This window comes from Manacus candei, unplaced genomic scaffold (genome assembly GCF_025592945.1).
Source record: "Manacus candei isolate 608988 ecotype Guabito, Panama unplaced genomic scaffold, ASM2559294v1 h1tg000082l, whole genome shotgun sequence".
Taxonomy (NCBI): Eukaryota; Metazoa; Chordata; class Aves; order Passeriformes; family Pipridae; genus Manacus; species Manacus candei.
Genome location: NW_026138130.1, coordinates 3,590,519 through 3,614,152, shown reverse-complemented (window position 1 = coordinate 3,614,152; position 23,634 = coordinate 3,590,519). Strand labels below are relative to the sequence as shown.

Below are 23,634 nucleotides of genomic sequence, written 5' to 3'. Positions count from 1 at the left end.
GAATTGAAAGAGAATATCTTTAGTGAGCCTGTATGGCTGGATACTTGATATTGCTTAGTTCTGAGGACAAAAAGCCACTCTGAAGAGTGATGGAGATGCATCATCACTGTGGAGTTTATGAAATGTTTCTTGACCTTAAGATGATGTTGTTATTGTTATAAACACTGTGGTACTTTGCATTCTGTAACTTTTACTGCTTTCTGGTTTTTACTCTCAGGTCAGATATCACTTATGTTTACTCTCTGCTCTGCTTGATGAATCATTCTCCAGCAAGTGGCTGTGAAATCTGTGATATGTATTCAGGAACATTAGAGAAATGTATTTTTGTGTGAAAATGACAGAAGTGTCTGGCATTCTGTGTACAAAATTACTTTGTAGAGTTTCTGCTGGGCTAAAAAAAGTTACCTTCTGTTTCTTGCTTTTTTTCTCTGTCGCTGTAATTATCCAAGTTATTCTTTATCTATCTACTCTCAATTTTCTTCTCTCTCTCTTTCCTTCTTCTTGTCTTCCAGTTCTGGCTGTACTAACACCATTACTGGTCTGCTACTCTTAGAGTGTCACCTTCTCCCAGTATCTGTGCTTGGCCATCAGACACTATGAGGAGACTGGCTTTTCGAGGTGCTGGTTCTACTCTGGTAAATCTGGTAAATTATTGATTGTGTCTCCATTCCTCTGCCTTAGCCTTTTGTTTTTCTTTTTGCTGTTAAGTTATTCCTGCCTTATTCATCTCATTTGTGTGCTTGGACTTGACTCTGACATAAATGCTTTAATGTGGTTACGTTGTGCTGCCATACCCTGTAAATCAGCTGAGTAACAGAGGCTTCCTAGAGGAAAATTCCTTGATTTGGTTGGAAAATGGGTATGGGCTGGATTAGATGCATCTGTTCTGTCTTCAGCCTTTGAGATAACCACAAATAAAGATATTTTTCTGATGCTGTCAGTGGAAGTTGGGAAAGAGCCAACAGCTTGTTCCGTAAATTACCGTAGTTGTTGCATGGTGGTTGTTCTTTTGTCACTGTTTGTGTTGGTAAATGGAAAACTGTGGCTGAAAGAGGAGGTGGCTTTTTCTGCTTCTCAGTGATTGAGCCATTCATCCTACACATAAAGTGGGAGTGGGAGGTCCCATGATGGTCCAGACCTTTTTTTCCACTTAACTATAACACAAGGTATCCAGTAGCTGTTTTCATTTGTAATTTGTTTTCTTCCTGGTTTTGTTTGTTTGCATTTTTGTTTCGTTGGTCTGATTTTTGTTTGGTTTTTGGTTTTGTTTTTTTTAGTTTGACATGGAATTACGTGTTTTCACACCAGAACTGAGCATATGTTTCTGTACAGCTTTTTTGTCGAAAACAGTGGTTCTTGCTTAGTTATCATGCATGGGATGGGGTATCAAAATTTAGATAGTTTAAGAACATATTCTGGTAAGAGCTACTAAGCTCATCCCATTATTGTGACCCTGAGAGTTTCTGACCTTGCTGCCCTTGGTTACTATAAAACTGTGGGAGCATTTTGACTTCCCTTTTCTTTTGGGAATTTTCACAAAAATGGTGTTTGGATCTGTGGTTTAACTGACCTACAGTGTACAGCAAACATATGTAACTCCTCCAGAGCACTGCTGCTTCTGTAGTTAGCTCTCCCCAGAGGGTCTGGATGCAATGCCACGAGTTTAAGAGCATGTCTCTTCATTATAGAAGAAGTTGGATTCCATGGGTTCCAAGAGGCGAAGAGCTACCTCGCCTTCCAGCAGTGTCAGCGGAGGAGACTTCGACGATGCCCATCACTCCACAAACATACCAGGCCCAAGCAGAAAGAGGAGGAGACTTTCCAATCTCCCAACTGTAGATCCTGTTAGTACCTTCTTATTACACACTTTTTTTTTCTTGGTAATACTGTATCTTACCTGGGATTGTGAAGTGGGTGATTATATGTAGCACACGCACACTGGGTCTGAATCTGTTCCCACCTCGGTTGAGCTTTGTTTAGGATCTCATTCAGCTTTGGTTTGGTCTTGTCGCCCCAGTTTCATCTTTTTCTTTCCTGTTCTGCTTTTCTTTTTCTGCTGATGATTTTAGCAGATGGAAGGATGTTGGAGAAGGAGCTGAAATCATAATTTGCTGGAGTTGAGAGCTGTGTCTGCATAGCAAATGCAGAGAAGGATAAGTGGGGAATGGCACAGGCAGTGATTGCTCAAGTGTACAAAGCTTCTGTGATGCCTCTGAGTTAGCAATCTAATGTTAATTAATTGCAGGGCAGAAGAACCCCTGTTGTTTTCATAGATGGCTGTAACTTGGAGAGAATTGTGCTGAATTCATTTACATTTTGGATGTTTTACCTAGAATTAGTGTTGAAATAAAGCTTCCTGGGTTCAAAAAAGAAATGAAAATTCTGCATACCTGGCATACTTGTCAGGTATCCTACTAATGTGGGAGGTGCTCCAGTTGCTTCTCACTTCTGCTTGAGAGCTGTGCATTGGCAGCTTGTCTTAACCTTTTTAAGCAGGATTTGATTTGTTGCCTCCTTAAAATGTTCTCCTTTTTCCTGACTTCCTTGTTGCTGCGTTTCAGATTGCTGTATGCCATGAGCTCTACAACACCATCAGAGATTACAAGGATGAGCAGGGAAGGCTCCTCTGTGAGCTCTTCATCAGGGCACCGAAGCGAAGGTAAGACCACAGTCCTGGGGAATCCTTCAACCTGAGACTGAACCAGGGAGTGAGGTGGAAATTGATAAATACTTCAGCATTAATTTGTGCAAAATCTAAACAGTGTTTGATCCAAGTATTTGATCTCCTTATTCAATGGGACATGCTAACATTAGTGCCCTTTTTCAGGCAAAAAAGCCGCTGAATTAATTTAAAATGTTTTTTGTGGCACCTTCCTAAGACGTCTGTGCCTTTGGTTATAAAATATTGTACATAAGTGGTGGAATGTAACACTTAGGGCATATCTTGGAGAGGTTAATGGAAGTGACCCTTGAAAATGCAGTAGATAAGTAAGAGACTGAATTTTATCTTAAACTCAGAAAACTGAGGATGATAACAGAACATATATAAAGTAAGCTGACTAATAGACTGCTGTGCAGATCTTTTAGCTGTAACAAAAATGTGTTGGAAATTGCTTTGTTTTATTTAGTCATAGACATGTACAAGCTTTAATGCTGTGGTTTCGGTTTTACTCTTGGATTTTAATGCCTGTTTTTGTCATTGCAACAGGAATCAGCCAGATTATTATGAAGTGGTTTCTCAGCCAATTGATTTAATGAAAATCCAACAAAAGCTAAAGATGGAGGAATATGATGATGTGAATGTGCTGACTGCTGATTTCCAGCTCCTCTTTAACAATGCAAAGGCTTACTATAAGGTGAGGAAAATACATGTAAAGGCTCAAATTCATTGTGAAAGGGGTAGAGATATGTTCAAATTCTTCCTTGGTTTGGCCAAAAAACTTCAATTTAGCCTGTATTACTAGTAAGAGAACAGAACACATTGCAGTTATTTGCATATATTTCCATAAGTTTGACTATATCCCCATAAGACATCCTACAATAGCAATTTTTCTGTGGAAAACTATAAAATAATGTGGGGAGGTTCTTCATGTAGTTCTCCAAAAGAGATAGAAAGCAAAAATAGAGATGTGAACTGAGAAAAATATTCTTCTGTTAAACCCTTCTCATTTTACAACACACTCCATGTAAATAGAAAAAGATTAATTTTTTTTCCCCAAAAGGAAATGTTTTTGCCTAAGCATACACTAGGAGTTTTGGATCTTTCTCTTCTATTTGCCACTTAATAAAATGAGAAAAGGCACATTGATTATCATGGTCAGTGATCATAAATTGTGAGTGCACGTGACAGTGTATTTCAACAAGTTTGCAACCTGCTGACCCTTCTCCCAAACTGGGTGTGTGTTTTATTTTAGATGGAAATGGTTTTTATTGCAGTTTCTGTGAAGAAGTGGTGAAAAAATGGATTTATCTTCCTTAATGAAAGGCTATTTTAAATCCATAAAGCAGTGAAATTATATGTAGTGACTGAGATGATACAGCAAATCTAAACCTGCTAATATTGCCTTTCATGTATTTTTGACTGGGGAGATGATCCAAAATGCTTTCTGAATAACCCAGCAGGCATAACCAGGTGACATCCAGAAAAGCAGGATGTGTTTTTCTAATGTGAGTGTGTGGCTTTTTGAAAAACAGATTTATGGATTAATGCATTTGTACATTCTGCTTCCAGCAGAAAAACTACAAAGGTTTCCAAATTCATTGTGTACTCAGGGAGCTTTGCAAGGCACTCACCATGAAAAAGCCAACATGAATGGGTTTATATTTGAGGGAGAAGGACCTGATGGCAGGAAAGAATGATCAGAGTTCTACAGAATGTGTGCTGCCTTTGCCTGCAGAATAGAGGATTTAAAACAATGCATCATAAAAATCCTGTATGTAGAATAGAAATAGGTGTCCATTATTCTGGGATGAAGGAATGGTGAAGTTTCCAGATAATTATGGAGTTGTGAGCTGGAGATGTGGCACACAAACATAACCCTTTTTTCATCTTTTACCTTACCCACACAGCTCCATGGACGTGTAAACCAGGGACAGTGATTCATTGTCAAGGGCTTTATTGCAGCAGGTGTTTTGTTGGCAGTGCTAGAGCAGAACAGAAACCTTTGGGGTTTTTGTATCACAGTACAAGTTTCACACTTCTGAGCATCTTGCATTAATACAGAAGGAGTATTAATGTGGAGCAGAATACCCTTAAAATCTGTTCCTCATAACCAACACCTGGTCTAATGTGCTGAGAATATTTAAGATTAAGAACAGTTCTCATGTTGGTTTCTCATTTGTGTTACAAGCTGTCAGAGACTGAGAGGGTGAAGTAAGAAGGGTGTAATCAGCAGTAATAAGGTGACATATCAGCAGGAGTACCTGAAATAGAGCTTAAATGACAGAGGAAAGGGAAAGAAAAATACATGAGTTGAAAAGCTCTCTTTGTTCTGGGTGGTGTTCTGAAGTAGTGGTGTTAATAGGCATGTGCTTGCCTGCCACTACCAACTCTGTATTTACAGAAGGTAATTTTCTGAGTAATTCTTTTAGCTCTTCCAAAACATACAGCTAGAGGTGTACCCAGCTGAGAGCATGTTGTCAAGTTTGTTAGAATTTCCCAGTTAATGCTGAGTGTAAATAGTTGCAGTGCTTTCAGAGATATTGGCATGTTTATTGGCAGTCTTCTGGAGAAGTTAATTTTCAAGTACCACACAATGGCAGCAGTATTGGCTTAAATCACATTTTTGATTGATACTTAGTCTGTTTTAAATACTGGTGCTTCAGCAAAACTAAGTGATTTCTCCAGATTCATCTAATTGGCTTGTCCAAGCCTCAATCCAGGTAATTTTATTGCTAAGTTTTCTGAAGACTTAAATGCTTTGGAGTGATAGGCATTATATTTTCTGGTGCTTATTGGGATTCTTAACTTCTCTGTTGAAGAATGAGTGAAGCAGGACTTTCCCAGGTTTTCTGTTGTTTACTAGCTGCATTTAATACCTTTCAACAAATACTTGATACATTTCCTTCAGATGAGAACGATCTGAGTCATGACCAGAACGTTTGCTTTGGTTTTGCAGCCTGATTCTCCTGAGTATAAAGCTGCCTGCAAACTCTGGGAGCTGTATCTGCGCACAAAAAACGAGTTTGTTCAGAAAGGTGATGCTGAGGAGGAAGATGATGAGGAGGAAGGACACGACAATCAAGCAAATTCTGAATTAGTAAGTGTGGGCATGACAGCTGCAGGTGGGGGAGGCCATGGCTGTGTGTGTCAGCTGACTCTGGGAGGGTGAAAAAGCACTGAGTAATATTTTCATGATTAAATTATGCCCCAAGGGCTATTTCTTATGCAAGTTCATTGGTTAATAATTTCACAGCATCGTATGTGTGTTTCATTCTGCATAGCAAAAAAAGAAGCAGGGAGGTTTTCTGATATGGATAAAGCCTGGTTCTGGTTCAGTTGAAATAATATCATGTATTTTTGATATTGTGCCAACGCTGAGGCTTGTTGCAGGCAAGCCTTGCATCTGATGACATAATTTTCCAGCAAGTGTCCCATTCAGTTAGTGCAGCTGTTCCTGGAGTGGTTTGCAAGCCAGATAGGATGAGAGGAAGTTTGGGCTTGTCTGGACTGTGTGATGTTGGGATTCATGTTTTCATTAACAATGTGATGTGTGTTTGACAGTCTGCAGTATAAACCTGAAATAAAGTTTTCTAAGGTGTTTTACCTAAATGCATTAACAGTGTTGTCTTCAAAAGTTTCATCCATGTTTTGTAGCTGATTTTTTCTGTGTTTGAACTGCCAGTTCCTATATATCAGTGCAATTTGAAGCATTCCACTTTGGCTGCTATTAAAATTTACTGTGACTTCGTTTCTTGCTTTAGTCATCTCCAGGTTACCTGAAGGAAATTCTTGAACAGCTTCTTGAAGCTGTAGCTGTTGCCACAAACCCATCAGGCCGCCTCATAAGTGAACTGTTTCAGAAACTTCCATCTAAAGTGGTGAGTATTTCAGTAATATTGTTGTGATCTGAGTTGGATACTTGGACATATTTATAACTGGTGTTATACTCTGTGATGGCCTCGCTCAGGATGCAGTTCTTTGGTTCTGTCTCATCACTGACAAAGTCCAGCTGTTGGTAGAACTTCCCTCCCTTCTTTATTCCTACCCATCAGGGCTTGCCCTGTTCTGCCAGTTTAGGTAACAGGGATTTTTTTTGATGCAGAGTTTTTAATCTTTTTAAATATGTCAGATTCCACTGTTCTCTGGTGAAAAAATTTTAACCAGCAGAATAAACACTCTGAAGACCATCACCATGTATTTGACTTTCAGTCATAACAGTTCCTTTGTGTCAGTTTATTGATGAATTATAATTCCTTGTGTGTGCCTTATGACCTGGCTTGTCCAAATTGAAGCCCAGTGCCACGTTTATGAAGTTTGCACTGTTCTGATCTGCAGTTCTCGTTCTGTGAGCTGTTGGAACCATAGCTTTGTGACTGTGGGTAGTAATACATAACTAATTCTTGTTTTCCAGCAATATCCAGATTATTATGCAATAATAAAGGAACCCATAGATCTCAAAACTATTGCCCAAAGGATACAGGTACAGTATGAACATATTAATATATCAAACCTCTTTAACAGTAAGCATCCTAAAATTGTTAGAAGTCAGAATTCATGGTGGTGGGGAAGGGCATGTTTTTTCCCCTGCTGTTAAAAAATCTGCACACTGTGCTGATTTGTTTTGTCCTGGGTTAGGAGAAGTAGCTGTGTGGAAGATCAAGCCTTGTAAACTGTGGTGTGCTGGCACTGAGCCGGAATATTTTGGGTTCCTTGATGTTTAGTGGTTTAAAGCAGTTCCTTGGCAAGCACTGCTAATGTGAAACACTGAAGTGCTGAGGCTTGGTCGTGCATTATCATCACCTACTTTTGTTCTAGTGCTATAAATAGATGTTTTGTACTGTTGCATTTTTCATCTTACTTCTCCAGTAATTTGAAGTATTGTTCTGTAATTTTAGCATTTTGAGTAGTAGTGAGGGAAAGGACATAGAGTAATTGAACTAGAGAATAAAGATAAAACAGCATTTTGTCAGAACTCTTCAAAATTAAGATAATATGATCTGTTAAGTATTTTTTCAGTCTTTCACTTGGCATTCATAAGCTTTATAAGGACTTAGCATGTGTGTATGTTACTTTCTTTTTTTGGTTACTTTTTCCAGATACTTACCTGTCCTCTTTATAAATATATTATCGTTTTCCTGTAAACATTCCCTTTATTCTATATGAATTCCCTTTGCTTTTCACTATTGACTTAGTTCTCATGCTGTCTGAAGGTTGCCACTTTAACCAGTCCTGGTTTTTGTTGTATAGAATGGAACCTACAAAAGCATTCATGCAATGGCCAAGGATATAGATCTTCTGGCAAAGAATGCCAAAACCTACAATGAGCCTGGATCACAAGTGTTCAAGGTTGGTTACAGTTCAGAGTTTGATTTGAGTTCAGATTTTCTTTACTACTTTCTGTGCTGATTGATCCATAAATGAATCTTTAGCATAAGGCTCCCAAGACTTTTTGCATTTTTTGAAAAATAACTATTAGTGGCTTTTTCTTTTTTATATTGCTTTTACTAGAATTGGGGTAAATGCAACTATTTTTTTTTCCCCTTGAGTTACATGATTTTTTCCAGTCAAATTTTATCTTGGGGTGTGAATTACATGACTTCTTTGGAGGAGTGAAGGATCCCTGTTCTTGTGGTTGAAGTCAAAATGGCTGAAACTACAATTTCAAGTGACAGGGGTAGTTCTGAGCTGGGACCTCTTTCCACACTGCAGAAACTGTCTGTGGTTTGCATCATAAGCTTCAAAACCAGAGTCAGGCCTTCTTTGTTCTGTGAGCTGTGAGAACAATAGCTTTGTGACAGTTTATGGTAATACATTATTTTTGTTTTCCAGCTATGTCCAGATTATTGTGCAATAATGAAGGAGCCCACAGATCTTAAAACTATTGCCCAAAGATCCTCTCCCTTTCAGCCACGTTTTTGTGACCAAATTGCACCTCCTATCTTTTTCATACCTAGTTCACCAGCACTTTATGTTCAGACTGTCACTTTGCTGCCTCCATGTACTCTGGAAATAAGAATTTCAGTGGCAAAGGATTCCTTTGCTCTGTTTTTAAGGGCATTTTAACAAGAGACCTTGTGCATGTCTAACACTGTTATGTAAGTGGTTCTTGGACCTTCCCAACTGCACTTGTGTTTGGATTTTAGTTTCAGTTCCTGGTGGTGTTACTCACACTTGTAACCTCACTCAGAGCTTGTCAGCCCTCCTTTGTGAACTGTTACTCTGAGAATGCAGTCCATGGGTGTAGGATGAGAAGGAACAGGCACTGTAAACCTTGGTACTGGTGCTAACTTTTTGATTGCAAAGACAGAGATATTATTTTGCCTGTTTAGTTTTCAGTGGTATTTTTGTATATTTGCAAATTGTAGATTTATTTTTTAAGTATATGACAAAAAAACCAGCTCTAAGCTCCTCAGCTGTTCTATTCAGTTTTTTAAGGCCACTGTAAGATTAGTGTGGGTGTATTTCAGGCAGACTTTGTTCTTATGCTTCATTTCTCATGCAAAATTGTTTTATATCCAAGTGTAAAAACACCTTCATTTTTGTTTTAGCTTCTTAGATAGATGGATATACCTGATTAAAACGTTCTTCGCTTTCAGCATTAAACAAAAAAATTCTTTTAATTGACAGGATGCAAATGCAATTAAAAAGATATTTAATATGAAAAAGGCTGAAATTGAACACAGTGAGTTGGCCAAGTCAAGTCTGCGAATCAGGTACTGCAAATGGAGTTCTTTCTATAAACTCTTATAAACACCTCTAGAGACATTCCCTAATTTTTGCTGTGGAGAATATTGTGGGAAATAATTGCTTGAAAACGGAGTTTATTGTTGTTTTCAGAGTTATAAATTATAGGTTTTGGAAGGAAGTTTTTTCATTGAATTACCTTCTCTGGTGAAATATTTCTGTGATGTGCTTGATTATAGAAAATATTGTCACTGGCTCTTTTATAACTTAAGCTATGGCCAACTTCCATCACGTGTTTATAAGTTAATAACAGAAAAGGAATAGTGAGGAACAGGGTGCTTTGTTTTATGAAAAATGCTGAATATTCTTCAGGCTTGTTAGGAGCTGAAACATAAGAGCTCACAGTTAATTAGGTATGGGCAGAAACATAGGAACAGGACCCTGGGCAAAAGATATTTAGGGGGAAGTCCACATTATATAAACTCTAGTTTAAAAAGTGATTCCTAGCTGTAAGAAGAGCCACAGGACACTGAACATCTGGACTTACTATCAGTGAAACATAGATCTGGTCCTGAACAGACAGGTATAAAACACTGTTGACAGCTCTATTTGTTGCATGGAATGATTATATTTAGGAAACAGCATTTTCTTTCTGTGGAAGTTCATGCAGAGAAGGGATGCAGTCATTATAAATGTTTCTTATCTGAAATGCAATTAGATTTCTTTTGTATAAACTTTTTACTTATGAGTAGCACTCAAAAGTCGGTTTAGATATTATTTGCCAGTATGATCTCTGTCATTTATATAAAAGAAAGTAAAGCAGAGTCTTGCAAGTCATTCAGGGAGTTGGGAAACTCTTACAAGGTGGAATCTCTTTATGTGTTTGAGCTGTTTGCTGGGTTTTGGTGCTGGAAACCAGCTGTCATTTCCTGCAAAGGTTTGTATGGTACAACTGGAAACACCAGTGCTCCCTTACTTAAGTGAAAGGTAGTTTAAATTTTCTTTGTGTGGGTGGTTCAGTATTAAAAGTGTTGCCTGGGATTATTATGTGTGAAAGAAGTGGAAGTTACCTGGTTGATTTTTACTGTTTGGTATTTTGAGACGTGTTTTTTCTGGTTGGTTTGTTCAGCATCAGCTTCCTTCCCATGGTTGGGTGAATCATATGAAAATATAAAAGCAGAAATACTGTTAGGGAGTAATTCCTGACATATATTTTAGTACTTTTCCTTCTTAAAAGTATGAGTAGTGCTAGAAGACCTTGATTCTACAGAGTCTGAACATACATATGTGTTTGCTTTGCAGTAACTAGAATTACATAAAGACATAAAGGTTTTCTATTTAAATTGTGATTTGGTTTTATTTTTCTCACTGTGTTGGCCACTGATGAAGCTCAGGGTGTCAGAGTTAATTTTAAGGCTTAACTGTTTTTCTTCAAAATAAAGCTGATTGTATAAGAAGGGATGACAGATAAATCACACTGATATTTGTTAGTTGAATTCCTCTCTTGCACTGCCAACCCATTTCCACTTCTCAGCTACCTTATTCTAGATGTTTTGTCATGTGCTGTGTTTTTAATAGAAATCCTGAAGTCATCTGTCAGAATAATTGACAGCTCCCTTCTTTGTTTCTCTAACTTGGGGAAAAAAAAGAAGGCCTGAAGCAGGCTACAATAAAGAAGGCCTGAAGCAGGCTGCATGCAAAAAAAATTGAGATGAGAGAAAAAGTATCATGGAAACCAGACCTTCTTTTCTGTATTTCACTGGTTGCTTTTTTTATTGAACCATTATTCTTTTTTGTTTTTCTCCTGAATCAGCTTCACAAAATCATTATTTTTTATTTAAATTTCTAAATGTTTAATTGTCTTAAAGGGGGGTTCTCCTTTACCGGTTGCTGATTTTGGTAAAATTCCCTCATTAACTCACTTCAAGTTAATTTCCTGTATTTTTGTTCTCAATTTACATCTGTTCTTCTTTGTCATTGATGGATCAAACTCAAATTCATCATAGTGCTACTAACCTAAGTTCTGTGTGTTGCCCCTGTGTCAAAAATCATGATTTTTTTATTGCAACTCATTGTCTCCTTTGTCGTACTAAACTGCTCTTTGTGGGTGCATTTAACTGTCCTCCCTTAAATCAAGTGGCAAAATTAAATTGCTTGGCAATATGCCCTGGCAACCAACTTGACAGTGACTTTGTTTTAATACTTAATAAAACATGATTGGACCTGTATGATGAGCTTTGTCTGGATGCTAAGGAACATTTTGTTGGCTGCTTCCACTGCTATTTAGGCTGAGCTGTGTGTACAGCTATTAATGCTTGAGCTAAACTTTCCTCTGCCTTTATAAACAAAATCCACATTAATGCTGGAGCACTGAAGGAATCCCAGTATTACTTAACTTTCAGCTTCAAAACATACCTCTCTCTGAACTTTTTGGCTGATCTGTCAAAGTGATTCTGTAAAAAGCTTTTTCCTTTGCTGCATCTTTTTGTGGGTCTAAGGTGGGCCTGTTTTTTTTCCCCTCCCCCTTTCCGTGGCTTGTCTCTTCTGCCTTAAGGACTGCATCAAATTTGGCTGCTTCCAAGCTGACAGGTCCTTCCTCACAGGGTAAAGGCAGTGTTGGGGATGAGAGAAATTCTTCTAACAAATATTATCGGTAAGTAAACTGTGCACTTGGAGGAAAAGCTGGGTCGTCATCACGTGGAAATACTAAATTATGTTTGGTTGGTTTTTTGTTCTTGCTGTCAATAGTGCTCTTCTGTATTGACTCAGATACTTTTGAGATTCAAATATATCAGTAAAGTATCTATTAAGTATGATTTAATAAGTTCCTTTGCTGTAGTTACTCTTCCATATTTGGCACTATATTTAACGTTTCAAAGCACCTGTTGTGAAATACTCTGTATGCAATCATTTCCTTAGAAATACTGTTCTGTTAGAGGAACAGTGTGCTAAGCTCCATTACAAAATAAAGAAGGCAAAAAACCTCATGGAAATGTGCTGTAAACCTGGAGACTAAAAAGAAATAATAGTAAGGACTAAATAAGAGGTGGATGGTGGAAACCAGTGAAGCCTGTTAAATGGAAGTTTTGCATACAGTGGGGTGCAGTTATGGCAAACTTCCTGAGTGGGCTGAATTACTCTCTGGTCTGTTCTTTTAGTCGTCAGCTGAGAATTTTGGTACCTATGAGAGGTCTCCTGGTCAGTCTCTGGGTTACTGTCTTGAAACAGTGCTGCTCCTGGCTAATTCCCTGCATGTGTGCTCTGGAGCCATGGCTTAGCAAGAGAATCTTTAAGGAATTGGGCATCAGTACAGAGTTGGTGGCACTTTCAGCAGCTGTCCTGGTTTTGGTTGGGACAGGGTTAATTCTCTTCCTTATACCTGGTCCAGTGCTGTGCTTTAGGATGAGATATTAAGATTAGGATGAGAATAATATTGATAACACACTGATGTTTTAGTTATTGCTGAGTAAGAAGAATGTCCAGTACTTCATTCACACTGACAGGTGGGTGGTGGCAAATGCTCTGTGGGGCTGCAGCAATCCAGACTGGCAGCACAGAGGTAAAATAAGGGCGAGATGTTGCTGCTCAGGTAGAGAACTTGGGTGTGCAAGTACAGCATGTAGGTGGTCATGTACCCAAGAGCTGGGCCACTGAAGAACATCAGAGCAGCCAGTGGGTGGATCAGGATGCTGGGGCTGGAGTGGCTCAGGTGGCTCTGGACTGGCAGTGTAGAGGTGAATTACTTACAGCTCCGTGGGCCCATGGCACCTCAGGCCATCAGGGAAGAGATACAACATAGATGGGCTTGTGATAAAGGTGTGGACTTACCTGCATATCAATGATATTCCAATAAAAACCACCCGGGTTAATGAAGAAGGACTTTTGATGAAAGGAGGCAAAGTGCAGCTATGACAGAACCAGAACTGGCTCCAGCAGCAACAGCTCAGCACCACTCACCAGCTCCTGCCCTGAGGGACTGCAGGGGTAGGTGGAGCCCAGAGTCATGAACTAAATGTTTAGAGGGATGGCCCATAGACTGAGGGAATGGTATCTGTGTGTGTGTATCAAAAGATAAGAAAGTATATTTTGGAAAGTGGGGGACCTGGACACACACAGCAGTGACCCGTCTGCTTTTGCCCAGTCTTCACTTTGCTCCTGCAGGACAAGGCTGAGCCCATTCCTGAGGTGCCATGGGCCTGGTAACAAGGCAGAGAATGTGAGCCATGGCCTATAGTGTAGGTATGAAATGCTGTGCCCCAGGTTTGGGACAAAAGAGGGGCAGAGAGGGACACTGAAGAAGTCTTTGTGAGACCAGAGCCTGGATACCAATTTACTCCACACAGGAAACACAGGAAGCTGTTTCATGTACAGGCACTCTGTGTGCTGAAAATGCCTAAGGTGGGGATGGGGAATGGGAGAAAGTAGCATATATGGCTTACAGCATGCTGAATTCCTTCCTGTAGACAAATCCATATAAAATAGGATCAAATAACTTGTCATCCCCTTTCTCCCAGTTAATCAAATACTCAAGTACACAAAATAGGACAGAAGACAGCAGGCTGGAGCTCAGTTTTCTGACTCTGTTTGATGGACCAGCTCTTAAAATAGAGACAGAAAGGGTTGGTAACAGTTTCTGTTGTAAAAGGCTCCAGCCTTTTCTTTGATATCATGGCTGTATTCCTGGTCACAGACTCATGAGCTTCATTTGTTTGCTTACACACTCTGGGTGGCTGTTAATGGTAAACATGCTAACCCTGTCATTTTTTTTTCATTTTCATTTTTTAATTACTTTTTAAAAATTTCTTCTTTTACTTTTTCATAGTAACAAAAGATCAGCCCAAGGGGATCGTTTATCAGCAATAACCATGGCGTTGCAATACGGATCCGAAAGCGATGAGGATGCAGCTTTGGCAGGTAGGAAATGAAATGTAGTTTCTCTGTTTTCTTTAATTAAAATGTTCAGAATAAGCAGATCTGTAGAGCTCCTGATACATTCAAATATACTTACTTCAGAAATACTTTGCACTCACTGTGTAATTCCTTTAAATCACAAGGGTAGGCCAAACTTGCTGGCACATTATGAATTTTGTGTGTGTTTCCAAGTATGCTTACCCAAGCTTTAGGAAACTGTTGCTTGTTTTTATTCCTTCTGATATGGAACAGGAGATATTGGAAAAGGCATTGGGTGCTTTTGCAGTGAAGGATTGACAGTGCTACAGTTGTTTATTGTAGTTTTTATTTTTTGTTTACATTTCTGCATGGATGTTAAATGATGCATTTCTATGATGCATATATGTTTTTGAGGCATTTATTTCACACCTGGTAGTTGAGCTGTACTCCCCACTGTTTTCCAGTGGGTGGATATGCTGTAGAACGTTTTGGATTTTAGATCTTGCTGCAAGCAAGAGCATTTTTATTCCTGGTTAGCCCAGAGCTAAGTTACTGCTTCAGAGCAGCTGCTTTCTGGGAGGTGTGAGGAGTATTTATTAGCTGGGTTCAGTGTGATTGCTGGCTGTTGCTTTTTTCAGATTGTAATTCTGTAAAAATGTGTAGCTTTTTACATCCTTGGAGTGATTTAATGACTTTCAGGTGCCACCTTTACTATGGACATTGTTGTCATTTTCATGAGGCCTCTCTCTGCATCTGAGACTTTTACCTTGCTGTTGTTGAAGCTCTCCTGTCTCTATTGCATTCACCTGGGGGAAAAAGTCAATTTATTTGGCAGACCTGTCACCCTTAATGTTTTCTGTCTCTCCAATACACTACTTGGACATCCCTATGCTTTCAGTCTCTGGATGACAAGGATTTTTATTTAAATCAAGTGGTACTTTTATTAGTTACTCTTCTGTCTCATCTTTTTTCCCTCCTCTAACACTTGTTAAAATAAATGAGAACGGGGCTGCATGACTGAACATAAAGCAGAACTTTCTCCTTTTTGATACAGAGAACTGAATCTTTATGAGCTCCTTTGGCTGTAGCAGTTGCCTAAGCAATGAACAATATCTGTTTCCAGCTGAGAGTTTATCCTCACAGTTGCAGATGGTGTTTGGTGTGATGGAGCTTGTAGAAGATTCCCAGCTGCAGTGTGCTGGGATGTGAGCAGCTTCTGCAGCTCCCTTGCTCTTCATTAGAAGTCTGTAAGGGCAGGCACAGTTGGTCATAATGTATTACCTATTAATATGTATTTAATTTTGTTAACAAAGATATTTTATTTATTACTGCATCGTTTAGAGATGTTTTAAGGCTGGATGCTGCTTTTGAACTGTCTTCAGTTAGACTTTGAGCATTCATTGTTGTTCGGGTGCTTTGGGACCACAGAGGAGACAAATCACTTATGGAGTAAAGACTAATTTTCTTTCCTGTACATTCAAGTGCTCTCCCATCTCTCTGCCCTCTCTCTTCCTCATCATTGAGCCAGAGTACATGTATATGATAAATGCATTTATATCTGATAACAAGGCTCAGTTCCAGCTGTAAATTGGATGGCTTCCTGCTTTTGTAGGAGTTTAACATCACTCCATTATGAAACCACCCCTTAGGACACAGGCACCGTGGCATGGAGGGAACAGCAGGAAATACGTTTTGTTGGGGACTGTTGAATGAGATATACTTTATGGTTATGTTTTGGAGGGTTTTTTTGCTGTATCTGCTAACTGAAGTTGTGGTAACAGCAGCATGAAAAGGAAGTAGGAGATAACTAGAAGGGAGATAACTCTCCTCTGCCACCATGTGCTTGCTGGGGGGATGGGGCCTGGTGTTACTGCATATGAAAGAATGTATAGTCTTCCAGTAGATTGTTTGTTCCATGACAGAAATAAGAATTTTTCTATGTTGTGGTCTGAAAATATATTTTCTTTGGTTCTTAAGATAACAGGTTTCACACTAGGAGAACACTTACCACTTTCTGAATATGTAAGAATGTGTAATATTTGACACATCTTTTTAAAGAACGTACACATCATAATGAAAATGTTTATAGCTGTGTTACAGTATTACATAAACACTTTCCCTATAGTGCCTTTTTAATTTACTTAGATTTTTTCTTTAGGGAATGCCTTGTGTTCCACTTTTAATGCAAAGGAAGTACATTTCTCATTTAGGGTATTGAACTACTTTGTTGCTGGCTGCCACATATCAGAGTACAGCAATATACACTACTAGTTCCTTATCTTTTTCTCTTTCATAAAAACAAGTTATTCTGCTTTTTCTGTTCTGTTTCTTCCATTTTTGGTGGAGCACTCAGAACTGAACAATTGGAGTAAACAAAACAAATTGTTCGAGTAAACCAAATCATAATCTGCTTTTGAAACTTACTTATCTGACAGCAGTCTCTTAGCTGTGAGTACATACCTCCACAGTCAGGTATATGAAAATGTAGTGCTGCCTCCTATGTTTGGTTTCTACCTGAGTTATTCTGTCCAGCTCCTGCTTTGCTGGCTGCTCTAATAGGTGCTGGGCCATTAAGTGATGCTCACTGGCATATATAGATACCTAAATAGGATATTTTTGAGTGTCTCTCCTGAATCAGTAATGAACATCTTTATTGCATGGTGAGACTCTTGAGGATGGTCCTGTACAGGGCCAGGAGTTGGACTCCATGATCCTTGTGGGTCCCCTCTAACTCAGCATATTCTGTGATTCTGTGATTTCATGTTTGCACATCAGCTGATGCCTGTTTGTGTTTTAGCTTTGCCTCTGACTGCTCTGGTAGGTCCCACATGTCACACCCTCACACAGGTCTGCAGTGTCACACTGACAGAGGGGAGATGACAGGGCTGTGTAGTCACAGTCTGAGTGTCCCCTGGCTTTGTCATCATTTCTATATGTCTGTACTGAACGTGGGTGGAGAGCTTGGAACAGTGCCAGCCTCGCCTGAGCAGTAATGAACACACCAGCTGGAAACTTGGTGTGAGCCTCAGAGGGCTGTGTTTGTGTGACTGAATTACCCAGGGTCTCATCTGCCAAGCTTTCCTGCAAACCAGCTCCTAAGAGGGGGGAGAAGGGTGAATAAGTTAACTCCAGCATGTGCAAAACCATGAAGATTTTAAGTTGTGGTACAAATTACACTGTTTGTGTTACTGAGAAGCGTGGAAGGATTGGCCATTTACTCCCAGCATTTTCTCATTCCTCTTATGTTTCTCTTGCTCATGTAATGTTTCTCCTATTCTATCTGCAGTAAATATGAGCTCCTCATAGCATTTCTTTCATTCATCCTAATCCTGAAGCAAGATAACTAGAAAAGCTTGCTATAAAATTTGCACATGAATTTTATGCTAATTGTATAATCATTCTAAAATATTCATTTCTTCTTCATTTGCTGCACATATAACAGGTGCACCTTCAGGCTTTAGTGTCAGTTTTTTTCTACTGAACTTCACAATTTTGTATTGAGCTATGATTAATAAGGTCTAAAGATTGTAATATCTAGATAAAGTGCCTTTTTTTTTGTCAGTTTGAGGCTCATTAGGTATATTTGTTGTGCCCTTTTCTGAGGTATGAATCTGAGTGTCACAGAGTGGCTGAACAACCTCAATTGAGGGACTGCCTTTTCTTCTGGTTTAGACCTTTATCCATCAAAAAACCCACTCAGAGTCGTCCTGCTGAGTTTCCCATTTTTCCTTTCTCTCTGTGCAGCTGCTGCTCGTTATGAAGAGGGGGAATCTGAAGCTGAGAGCATTACCTCCTTCATGGACACATCTAATCCTCTTTACCAGCTTTATGACACAGTCAGGAGTTGCCGAAATAATCAGGGCCAGCTCATCTCTGAACCCTTTTTCCACTTGCCCTCCAAGAAAAAATATCCTGATTATTATCAGCAAATTAAAACACCGATTTCATTGCAGCAGATCAGGTAAGAAAACAGAATACAAACTACATCTGGTGTGAAACTGTTTTCTTTTCAGAGTGCCTCTCCTGTGGTCAGGTTGTCATTACCTAATGCATTATGTGCACCATCTTTCCATCTGTTTGCTGCTTGTTTCAACTCACTCTGCATCAGTCTTTTGATCATCTTTTATAGGTGGCTGCTGTTTGGTTTATTTTCCATGGAGTTTCATTTGCAATGGGCCTGAAAGCTGCCATATCAATAATTCTGAAGGCCACCTGTGCAGCAGAGATGAAAGCTTCTGCAACCCCCCCATTTTTCTCTTTCCTTGACCATGATGGCTTGATTATCTCTTACTGCCACGTGTTTAAATTAATAGTCTTCAGCAGTGTGAGCTGTAGAAAGATGGTTGCAATTACATTCTTTTTGTCTAGGTCACAGTATAACTGTGGAGAATAATTATTTTCATTCATGGTGTAGCTGGTCTGGACTGAAATAAGCAGTTCACCATTTATAAATCTGTGAACTGTGAAAGGTTCATCAGCTGCCAGAGCACAGTTGTCAGATTAAAACCCTGAGTGAAGAGAAGTGAGCAACATCTTTCTTTAGTGGGCCAGGATAGGCTGATGTGATGTGATGGATGCTCAGGGTTCTGAGTGCATTAACAGTCTTTAATGGTGCTGACCAGCCTTGGGTGGCCCAGGCCTCCTGCCCAGTGGCCACTGGGGCTCCAGTCCCTGCCAGAGCTGCACCTCAGGAGTGCTGGTCCTTCATCTTGAGTTGGTGAGTGCTGAACCCTTACACTGTTCATGTGTTTGTAATACACAGCTCTGTAAATTGTATTTATACCCTAATATGATTTGCTGGACTTGGTGTAATTGTTGACTAAGCAGTGTCTTCATTAAATCAGAACCTAACAAAGCTGCTTTTTTGTTTTCTTAATTTGTTGGAGGGTGTTTTTCATGTGCTGGGGAGCAGTTCTGGAGCTGCCACACTGATTTTCTTATCTGCCAGTGGCTCTAAAGCATTTTTTTTATATTTTAGTACAGCTGTTGGCTTGGCAAAGAAAGTGTCTTGCCTTGAACGAAGAACAAAATGTACTTGATGAGAAAAAAAAAGGTAGAAATTGAGAAGAATCATTGACAGTTGTCAGGAAGCTTTTTGTCTGGATGTACTTAAAAGTATTGGCTCAAGTAATGTATCAACAGATTTAATTGGGAGAGACTTCCCATTAAAAATATCCTTGCTATCAGTGATAGAACAAATAACTTGCAATAGAGAGGCAGCTGCACTTTTGCTTTCCTTACAGTGTAGGCAGATTGCATCTGGCTGTGTGAGCAGTACAGAAATTCCATGCAAGTGTGTGAAGAACTGCAGAGAAAAATGACTTGAGTTGTTGCCTGAGAGCTTAGAAAATAAAAAGAGACAGACAGGCTTCTTAGAAATAGCTCACAAGTTAGAGTACAGTGTTTATAGCAGTCCAACTTCTTTCTGCAAATTCTGAAATTCAGTTGTTTCTTAAATTACCATGTTAATCCTCACTTCTTGCTATACCTCAAAAGCCTTGAAGTCATGCATATGTGCACTTAAATGATGTGCTGCAGGGAAAACTGAAGCTGGCATGGTTGCACTGCCACTCACTAGGGGTGGAGGGTTTTTTTTTTTGTGGTGGTGTTTTTTGGGGTTTGTAGGTTTTTTTTGAGAGGTACATATGAAGAGCATATCTTCTGTTCTCAGATGGGGACAGAAAAGTTGAGTGTCCCAGTGAAAAGTTGAAGGAGTTGGAGTCAAGCCTACCCTTCCTGTCTCATATCTGTTTGGCTTTGGCATCTGGCTGCCTAAGCTGTGTTTCCAGAGTGAGCTGTGAAATGTGTGGCTGCTGCAAATTTTACAGCTAGTCATATATTTCAGGGGGATTTGTGTGTGATAAATGCAGGAAAAGACTTATTAATAATATATGATTTCTAGAGGGAGCATGTGAGTATGTTTTGGTTTAATGAGATGTACATTTTACCTATCTCAGCCTCTCAGTCACTTCATGAGTGTTATGAACCTCAGTTATTTGAGCTGAGTGCTGATCCCCAGCTGTTCTTCCAGGATGTGGGAGGGAATCCTGCTGCTGATGGCTTTAGTTTTTTCCTAATTTCCTCCTGACTTGCTCTTTACAGAGTCCCAGAATAGCTGAGGCTGGAAGGGAGGGCAGACAGCCCAGCTCCATGGCAGGGTCACCCAGAGCCACGTGCCCAGTGAAGTTTTGGGTATCTCCACAGGTGGAGACTCCACATCCTCCCAGGGCAACCAGAGCCAGTGTTTGAACACCCTGACAGTTAAAACCACTTGTGTTCAGCTGAAATTTCCAGTGTTTCCACTTGTTCCCCTGACCTCTTGCTCAGTCAGTGGGCACAGCAGGGGTGAGCCTGGCTCCCCCTTCATTCCCTTCACACACTGATGAGAATTCCCTGCCTCAAACAGGACAAGAAAATCCTTCTTAAAAAGCAAGGCATGGAGCTGTGAAGGCCACAACTTTCCTGTGTGGTAAAAATGTGTGGTGTGGAGGTCACTTAGCAAACTTGACATTGCTGGGGAACAGTCATTCTGAAATTACAAATAGCCACAGGAATAGTTGGGAAATGATGCAGGAGAATGTGTTCAGTACCCAGTACACAAATGCTGGGTCCTGGCATGCTTACAGGGACTGTGCTCCTTATTAAATTTTACAGCATTAGGAAGTATGATCCTTAAGGCAAGTGGGTCAGGCTTTTATATACCAGAGGAGGAAGGTGTGCTGAGGAGGAATTCCATGGCAGCAGCTCCCTCCTAAAACACATGTGGGAGCACAGGCACTGAAGTTGGTACCTTCATTGGCACATCCTGGTGGTTTGTGCTCCAGGAAACTGGAGTTATAGATGAGGTTTGAAAATGTGCAGGGATCCAGTGTGAAACACAGTTGGGTTTGTGTGACATCTGCTGTTTGGGGCATTAAACTGCATTTTTCTGATGAATGTGCCACTTTTTGGTTAATGATCTGCCACACAGGAATCTAAATGTTATATTTTCCTGCACTGGGATGTGTTGAGGTTCTCCCAAAAATGTGAGATTTGGGGGGGCCCTTGTTGCTTTTGGATTAGTTATTAATTATTTGAGTGGAGCTTATAGTAAATGTCATCACCTGGTCAAGTATATTTTGCCATTTAATTTAACCAGCTTTAGTAATATGGCAAAAAAAGGAGTGGAACTTACCTTGAAGTAATGGAGCTGCTGCCTGGGTTAAAATCTGAAGGGTTTATAGAGAACTTCAATATTTCTGTTTGCTTAATTTATGAATGAGCCAATCAGAAAAATGTTCTCTAATGAGAAAATGATGTCTCTAATATTTAGAATACATTGTAAATTTTCACTGTATCTGAGATTTTGCAGTTCTTTCATTCCTTTTGTCACTTAATATTTGTTGAATATTGTATAATTTTAAATCTTCTGTTTGCATATCCAGTTTTCCTACCTTAACAAGTACTTTCAGTGCATATTGTACAAAAGGCCTTTACAAAATCACAGGTTCAAGTAAACAGTGTTCCCAATGTATTTATAAGACTGTCATCATCAGTAGGACATTTGTCAAATGCCTTTTTTCATCCCACACATTCTTTGTTAGTGGATTTTTTTCTCCCTGAAGAGGCAGGACTAGCACTTCACAATTTCTGAAGAAAAGCAAAATAAGTTACATAACTGATTTTAGCCATGGTTTGAATTGTTTCAGTAGGAAATTTTAAGCCATAGTGTGTATCTAATAAGATGGATCTTTTGGTTATGTGGAGAGAGCATCTCTCTCATCATCAGTTCTTTCAGATATTCCACCTGGAAGGGCTGATGAGTTTCCAACAGACCTTTTAGAGGGATGAGTGCCAGCTACTGCATTTTTTTTTTTAATTACAGTTCTAATTTTGACCAAGTGAAATGTTATGCCAGTGTTGTTCTGGGCTTAGTGGCCTTATGAAACTGTAGCCTACTTTTTAAACTGTTTTTCTTCCCGTTTCACAAATGTCATTTTGTTTAAAAGGTTATTCTCCCAAGTTTTAGTCATGCTTTCGTGGTACAGTTGTATCGCTGTCAATCATTTGACAGAAATTTCTCATAGGTTTTACTATATAAACTTAATTTGTATTATGTTGACAGTGACTTTCTGTAGAGCTGTGGATTTGGTTAATTTTAACCTCACTTTGCTAACTAAACTGATGTTTATAAAATCCTTTTCTTCCAAGATTGGTCAGATGGGTTGTTAAAAATTTATTGTGAAGCTGCATTTCATACTCTAATTCCAGAAAAGTCACAGTAGTTGAGTTCTGCTGAGTTGGAGTGTAATTAAATCTGTTCAGAGCACTTCTGTGAATAACCTTCTTAATTAATCATCCTATTGTTTGCTGACAGCAAGTACAGTGAAGAGGATGGTAAGGGAGGAGGTTTTTGCAGACAGGCACAAAAGCAATCCTGTTCTGTGCATTTTTCGTCCTTCACATCTGTGGTTGGAAGTTGTCAGTCCTTCCAAACCATATGGTGTAAGTCTGGATCTTTACTTTTGTTGTTGAGCCTCTGATGAACACAACTGTGGCTGTGAGTTGGTTGCTTACAGTCGGGGGACCTGCACCTTGTTTGGGTAAACAAATGGTGATAGACACAAGCTTGGGACTAAAAGATTTTATATTAAATTTATGTTGTGGTAGTGAACCATCAAGTTCACCATCAGACAGGTGCTGTAGAAACCAGATTGAGTTTAAAGATGTGTAGCTGGTGGATGTGCCAGGCAGGCAGGTGAAGAGGGAGGTGTGGAGGAGGATGAGTGGGCTTTGAGGTTCGTGTTGTTGTAGATTAATATTTTCTGCTGCATGCAGTGAAGTGTTGGAAGGTTTAAAAAAAGAACTTTCAGCACTTGTGCAAGGAAATACAAGAAAACATATTAAGATTTTGGCAAACAGGGCACTGATTCATGTGTTTAGCATATGAAAACTGACTTTTTTGTTGTTGTTAGTCCTCTTCTGTTTTCATATGATGTGCACTTTGCATACAGCACCAGTCAACAAACAACCAGGTTTTTTAAGAGAAGGGAAGAATTGGAGGGGGTAGCATGAGAGATGCTGGGCACTTTTGGGTCTCCCTGAGTGTGAATGGGATTAATGTAGTGTTTGTGTCTGTGCAGAGCAGACCTGGCATCGTACCCAGGCCCTCAGGTCAGGGCTGAGGGTACTGGAGTGGTCTCAGCAGGTTGTGCTTCTGCCTCATCTGAGTATGAAAACAAGATTTCTCCAGTCTCCACAACTTTCAAAATCATTGAAAACATCCTTCAGGAGGAGATATGTTTCCCTAATATAGTGCAATTGGAAGATGTTACTGGTGCACCAGAAAAAACACATTCCTGTAATTAGAGCTCTTTGGGTGCTCATTTGTTGTGAAAATGAAGATGTTAAAGAAGTGT

The 23,634-nt window shown here is 39.5% G+C and overlaps 1 protein-coding gene across 14 annotated transcripts in view; it reads left to right on the top strand.

Moving 5' to 3' along the window:
- The window catches only part of PBRM1 (polybromo 1), a 57,553-nt gene that overhangs the window by 1,932 nt on the left and 31,987 nt on the right, over nt 1–23,634 (top strand). For 2 of the 14 annotated variants that reach the window (XM_051811389.1, XM_051811383.1), the window contains exons 1-12: nt 265–635; nt 1,692–1,844; nt 2,562–2,659; nt 3,209–3,356; nt 5,619–5,759; nt 6,424–6,540; nt 7,074–7,142; nt 7,910–8,008; nt 9,290–9,375; nt 11,901–11,999; nt 14,169–14,260; nt 17,981–18,197. In XM_051811389.1, the coding sequence (XP_051667349.1) occupies nt 597–635; nt 1,692–1,844; nt 2,562–2,659; nt 3,209–3,356; nt 5,619–5,759; nt 6,424–6,540; nt 7,074–7,142; nt 7,910–8,008; nt 9,290–9,375; nt 11,901–11,999; nt 14,169–14,260; nt 17,981–18,197 (1,358 nt within the window). In that variant the 5' untranslated portion in view covers nt 265–596. Of the gene's footprint in view, nt 1–257; nt 645–1,688; nt 1,845–2,561; nt 2,660–3,208; nt 3,357–5,618; nt 5,760–6,423; nt 6,541–7,073; nt 7,143–7,909; nt 8,009–9,289; nt 9,376–11,900; nt 12,000–14,168; nt 14,261–17,980; nt 18,198–23,634 lie in introns of those variants that run through there. The other 12 variants (XM_051811388.1, XM_051811380.1, XM_051811387.1 and 9 more) reach the window with 9 other exon arrangements.